We start from the raw sequence: 6,004 nt of genomic DNA, 5'->3' as shown, positions 1-6,004 counted from the left end.
CCTCCTCACTTTCTCCCCCTCCCCTCCCTCCTCATGATACCTCTACCTCCCTTCCCTCCTTCGCCACTCATGTCCCTCCCTTCATTATCTCCCCCTGTGTCATCTGGGCGGTCTGTCTATGGTTTTGCTCCTCCGTGCAGCTCTTGTCAGCCTCCTTTCTCCAATCTCTCCTGGCCTTAGTGTTGAAAGGAAAGACAGCTAAACAAAAATAAGATTGGCGAATATGACTGGTAATTACACCACGGGACGGCGATAATTCCCATATATACAAACCATCTGGCATAAAAATTAAACAGGAATAGTGTAGAGGAAGTGGAATGAAAATAACTTGTGTAATAAAAGAAGGAAGCTAAACCACAAAGGACCCCTCGTAATATTTAGTTATTCCGCAGAAAAAAATAGTGTTGGGTAGTAAAGTATTGTTAAAGGACGTTGGCCCAAAAAGAAGTCGAAATGAAATAAAATCTAGGAAACTTTATTCAGTAAGGACGCCAAAACGAATTAAAGAGCACCGTACGTGTAATTCCGGGAGTGTGCGGTTATAAAATCCAAAGTAAAGTGTTGATAAAGGAAAGTGACTGCAAGGAACTGGAAACAGAATAAGCACAACTGGGGTAGTAAAGAGAGCAAAGAAAAAGAAAGCACTCTACAGTACATGAAATTAGGGCAACCCGTAATAAAAAAAAATATTGTAATAAATGATTTAATAGGAAACTGCATGAGAATTAAAGTTGAATAAAAATAGAAAAGAATATAATAGAGGAAAAGCACAATGCCTTCCTTCAGTCCCACCTCGGCGCACGTGGACATGCAAGGAAGCCCCGTTTTGGCGGAAGCAGCTGCAAGGTACAAGAAATTCGACACTGAGGACTTGCAGAACAATAACACCACCATTACTGACGATGTTCACGAGGAAGAAAGGCGAGAACACGAGAACACAGGGCGCGAAGAGGACATATCAAATAAAGTACTCGTGGGGATGATACGAGAGTTAAAAAAAAATGATGAACACAATCTTGAGGATGCTGCCAAAGAGACAACGTTGATGAGTAAGGGTAAAGAAGCAGAGGCGAGGGGTGACGAAAAGAAGGAGCTTATAGTGTGTGTGAATCAGGGTGAAGAGGGTGAGAAGAGCCAACGACAGGGTGAGTGTGACAAGGGTGACGATGAAGCTCTGGATGGAGGATGGGCATATGTTGTACTGACTGGAACTTTCGTCGTTATGGTAAGTGGATAGGGTGATGGTTGTGGGACTGTGGTAGTGAGTGGTTGGGTGATGGTTGAGAGATGGCAGCGGTGTGGTAGGGTGAGAGTTGTGGCGTGGTGGTAGTGGTGTGGTAGGGTGATGGTTGCGGAGTGGTGGTAGTGGTACAGTAGGGTGATTGTTGTGGTAGTAGCAATGTGAGAGTGTGTGGTACTGGTGACAGAAAAAAGACAAAGAAGTAAAATTAGGGACCTGGCCTTTTAAGGAGTGTGGGTGATTTGGTAGTGGATAATGGAGGGTTGGTGAAAAAGTAATATTCTTTCTTAATGACCCGTTTAATCGACAGGCATAAAATCTAATCTAGGTCTTCGTGTTGTTGTTTTTCTTCCTTCTTCCTTCTTCTTCTTCCCTTTTTCTCTTTTCCCTTTTCTTTCTTTCTCTCCTTTTCTTTTCTCCTCCTCCTCTTCCTCTTCTTGTCACTGTTCCAGTTAATTTCTGTGTTTTCCTACAATTCGGATAAGTTGCCTTTCATGACCCCAAAAACGAAGCTTGAACGCGTACAGTAAAATTTCCATTCAACGTCAGGCGTATGCAAGCCGGCCGCTAAGGTGCATACGTGGAATATACTCTTTCAGGCATCGGTTGGAATCAGCAGTCAGTGCTTCAGTATCCTCTTCCTGGACTTCCTCAACCAGCTGGGGACTTCCTCAACGCTGGTGGCAACCATCTTCAACGCAGAGTCCTTCATGTGGTGTTTGGCTAATTTCCTGGGGGGGCCACTGGTGCAGCGCTTCGGGTGGCGGCGTGTGGGTATGGTGGCGGGTCTGCTTCCTGCCCTGGGCCTCTCCCTGTCTGCTTTCGCGCCTTCAGCAGTCTACCTACTCTTCTCACACTCCTTCCTGCTAGGTTGGTCAAGGTTATTTTATGTTATGGTATGATATGGTATGGATTGTTAGGTGATACAGGTTAGACTGGGCTAGGTTAGGCTAAGTTAGATTGGATTACGTTAGGCCTGGTTGGTTATACAAGGTTAAACTGCTGAACAAAGTCGTCTGATGTTAGCAAGCATGAGCAGGAAAAGCCATGATGGTGTAAGATGATAAACTCTTTCATTTTCTCTTCCCCAGGTCTCGGGTCTGGTCTGAGTTCCCTGGTCTCCTACACCATAATGCCTTTCTACTTCAAGAGGCTGCGAGGTCGGGCCAGCGGACTTATGACCTCTGGCGTCTGCATAGGTGGGATGTTGGGACCTCCAGCCATCACCTACGTGCAGGAGGAGTACGGTTTCAGAGGAGCCACCCTCATCGTCGCCGCCTTCTTGCTGAACAATTGTGCCGCAGCTGCTGTCTTCCACCCCGTCGCCTGGCATAAAAGGAAGCCAGTCAAAAAACCAGGAAGTCCACAAAATATCGAAAAAGACTATTATGACAAAAATGTGAATAGTAAAAATGGTAAGGAGGAAGAAGGTGCTACAGGAAATGCGGAAAGGATGGAATTGACAGAGCTGAAGGAAGTTACATCTCACGGTGCGAACGGCGAAGAGAACAATAACTCACTCTCTAATGAACAGGATACTGCCAAACCCAAGATGGTGAACGCCCCGGAACCATCCACCTCAACGAAGAACAGCTCAGGACTTTGGGCGATGATAAAGGCACTGTTTTGTAACCTCGCCAGGAACCTTGGAATTATGCGAACTCTTTCAGGTTTCATTCTCTCCTTGGCCACGTCTATATCCTTCGGCCTGTACCTCAACTTCAGGATGCTGGTGCCCTTTGCGATGAAGGCTGAAGGGTACTCGCAGGAGGAGATCTCGTGGGGTCTGTCGGTGTCCAGTGTGTGCAATCTGGCGGCCAAACTACTGGTGTCTTCCGTGGCAGACCATCCCCGTTTTAATGTCCTCAGTGGCTACATTATGGGCACCGCTGTCATGGCGTTGGGTATAATCGGTACATCAGAGTCTTGTCATAATTTTGAGCCATACTGTATGTGATTCTTACATACCTGTTTATCTGTATTTAAAGCTAAATGTTTATACCTTTTCCACACAGCGTTTGAGACACAAGTAGGTCAGTGTTTACCTTCTAAGATGCAATAGGATGAAGAGTATACCAAGAACTTCCCCGTGAGATAAAAGAACTGTAGTCTAGATCTCCCCACCTTAAGTCTTTAGCAACAAGTTAAAATGATGATGATGATGATGATGATGATGATGATGATGATGATGACTCTTTGCTGCATGTCGTGGAGGTATTTCCATTAGATGTCGATAATTTAAGAAGCATTTCAGAGACTTGTTACGATTTTTTTTCTCTCTGAAGGCCCGTACCGTCTGTAACTTCTACATAACTCCTCCCACACAGGCTTCTGCTTCGTGGAGGGGGTGCTGATGGTGGGTGTGGTTCAGGCGGTGTATGGCGTTGGTGTAGGCGTCAAAACTACACTCTTCCAGCTCCTCCTCGTCAACTACACTGGTCTCCAGAAATACATTGCCATACACGGCGTCGCCAACATCGTCTCCGGAGTCTGGCTTATCGTCTCTGGCTCTTTCTTGGGTGAGATTTTCGTCCCTATTTTCGTCTGTTTGAGAAAGCACCCTAGCACCTTTTCCTAAGCGATTTATTTTGTTTGTTACGCCTTGCCCCACTCTAAGCGATTTATTTTGTTTGAGGAAGCCCCCTAGCACCTTTTCCTAAGCGATTTATTTTGCTTTTACACCTTACCCCCCTCTCCCGTGTTACATAAATCCTTCCACTATCGCCATTCTCTGCATAACGTACACTAGGATATTAACCAGCCATATCCAGGAATAAATCGCTAAGGAAGAGGTGTTAGGGAGCTTCCAGGAGAGAAAAAGAGTTCCTATGGCAATCTTATGAGAAATTACATCCGGCCACGTCCCCTTCTGTGCATCTAGAATTCCAACTAGAAATAGGTCTGCATTCTAGTTGTTTTGGTGATTTGCAGCATCTTTTTCCTGGCGACTTATTCTATGCCTTACACCTCAATAATTGGTATGTTATTGATTTAAAAAAAAGTATATATTAAAAAAAATATATAAATAACATGTGAAAAATATAAAGGTGTTACATCATGCAAAATAAACCGCCTGGGAACAGATGTCACGAAGCCTCCTACTGCAATAAAGGAGGACACACCTGCCCATCCCAGCAGCATGAGCCATATTCCCTCTCTTCTCATAGTATTCGTAGTGAGTGTCTTGGTCTCATGGCATGTCCTTCGATCATCTTATTTCTCGTGGTAATATAATTCGTCTTTTGCGTCACCCGCTTTTCTTTAAGTAATTACTGACATTTTAGCTACGGTTATTATTATTATTATTATTATTATTATTATTATCATCATCATTATTTTTATTATCATTATTATTATTATTAACAGTAGTAGTAGTAGTAGTAGTAGTAGTAGTAGTAACAGTAGTGGCAGTAGTAGTAGTAGTAGTAGTAGTACTAGTAGTAGTAGTAGTAGTGGTAGCAGTAGTAGTAGTAGTAGTGGTAGCAGTAGCAGTAGTAGTAGTAGTAGTAGTAGCTGCAGTAGTAGTAGTAGTAGTAGTAGTAGTAGTAGTAGTAGTAGCAGCTGCAACCCAAATATCATCCGAACGTGAACCCCGTGGACTGCAGGCTAAAGTTGCAAATGCAGTCCACCATCTTCCTTTCGGGGGATAGAGAGGGAGTTGAGGGACGTGTGAATAACCAGGCAGCTCCACCACCCGCTCATATCTGTGCCAGGACATGAAGGCGTCCACTCCAGCACTACATATTAAAGATGCAGGTGCTAATGAGATGTGCCTACAGGTATGATACGTGACAGGTGCTAATGAGATGTGCCTACAGGTATGATACGTGACAGGTGCTAATGAGATGTGCCTACAGGTATGATACGTGACAGGTGCTAATGAGATGTGCCCACAGGTGTGATACGTGACAGGTGCTAATGAGATGTGCTCACAGGTGTGATACGTGACCTGACTGGCAGCTACATCTTGACCTTGTGTGTCCTCTCAGCCACCGCCATCATCTCCATCACAAGCCTCGCCTTCCTCCCTCGTGCCCTCGTTTGGGACAGGAAGAAAGAGGAAGAGGAGGAGGAGAAGAGTAGACAGAAGAAACCAACAGGAGGAAGAGGAGGAGGAGAAGGGTAGACAGGAGAAACCAACAGGAGGAAGGAGGAAGGGGAGGAGGAGGAAAAGCGTAGACAGAGGAAACTAGGAGGGAAGGATGGAGGAATTAAAGAAGAGAAAGATAAGAATATAGCCAAATAATCTAAGAAAATATATATATAATACACTAGGTTGAATGGCAAAAGTTAAAATGATAAGACTCAGAATAAGGAAGGAACGAAGAAATTTCCCCTACACGCCAAATCCTTCTTTCGAAACCGGCAGGAAAAAGTACGAAGAAACACGACCCAAAAATCAATCAATAAATAAATAAATAAATGAGTAAATAATAGGGGGAACTTGTATGGAAAATTACGGCGGAAAAACACCCAGCCTATCTTTCCTTAGCATATATTCCGTAACAACTTTCTGTGATGTCCTTAATCCCCTCGGATTGATGCATGTTTCGCCTTCATTAATCCGCCACTAGAGGATTTTTACATCAATTGGGAGTCACCTCGTAGAAAAGGGATTTATGAATGTTAGATCTTACCCCTTCAGGTCGATAAGTCTGAGTCTGGATAATATCGTCAGGAAGCAGTATTAATAAAGAAAAAATAATAATAGTGTATTATTATTATTATTATTATTATTATTATTATTATTATTATTACTATTAT

General features: G+C 43.8%; 1 protein-coding gene across 1 annotated transcript; it reads left to right on the top strand.

The window, feature by feature from the left end:
* The first annotated feature begins 772 nt into the window (after nucleotides 1-772).
* On the top strand, nucleotides 773-5,366 carry LOC145417399 (monocarboxylate transporter 14-like). Its single transcript, XM_080286077.1, has 5 exons — nucleotides 773-1,225; nucleotides 1,840-2,110; nucleotides 2,332-3,153; nucleotides 3,568-3,759; nucleotides 5,176-5,366. Exons 1-5 carry the CDS (start codon nucleotides 773-775, stop codon nucleotides 5,364-5,366), a joined length of 1,929 nt encoding a protein of 642 aa, XP_080142203.1.
* Nucleotides 5,367-6,004: the final 638 nt, after the last annotated feature.

Source organism: Coenobita brevimanus, chromosome 110, assembly GCF_032717465.1.
Source record: "Coenobita brevimanus isolate Jiangsu-jjx chromosome 110, ASM3271746v2, whole genome shotgun sequence".
Lineage (NCBI taxonomy): Eukaryota > Metazoa > Arthropoda > Malacostraca > Decapoda > Coenobitidae > Coenobita > Coenobita brevimanus.
The sequence above is the reverse complement of the archived record's forward strand: the minus strand, read 5'-3'. Positions and strand labels throughout refer to the sequence as shown.

Excerpts from the sequence above, each read along its gene's own strand:
- LOC145417399 (XM_080286077.1), top strand. The coding sequence starts at position 773 with ATGCCTTCCTTCAGTCCCACCTCGGCGCACGTGGACATGCAAGGAAGC. Across the intron at positions 2,111-2,331 it reads CTCACACTCCTTCCTGCTAG|GTCTCGGGTCTGGTCTGAGT; the intron begins GTTGGTCAAGGT and ends TCTCTTCCCCAG. Across the intron at positions 3,760-5,175 it reads CGTCTCTGGCTCTTTCTTGG|GTGTGATACGTGACCTGACT; the intron begins GTGAGATTTTCG and ends ATGTGCTCACAG.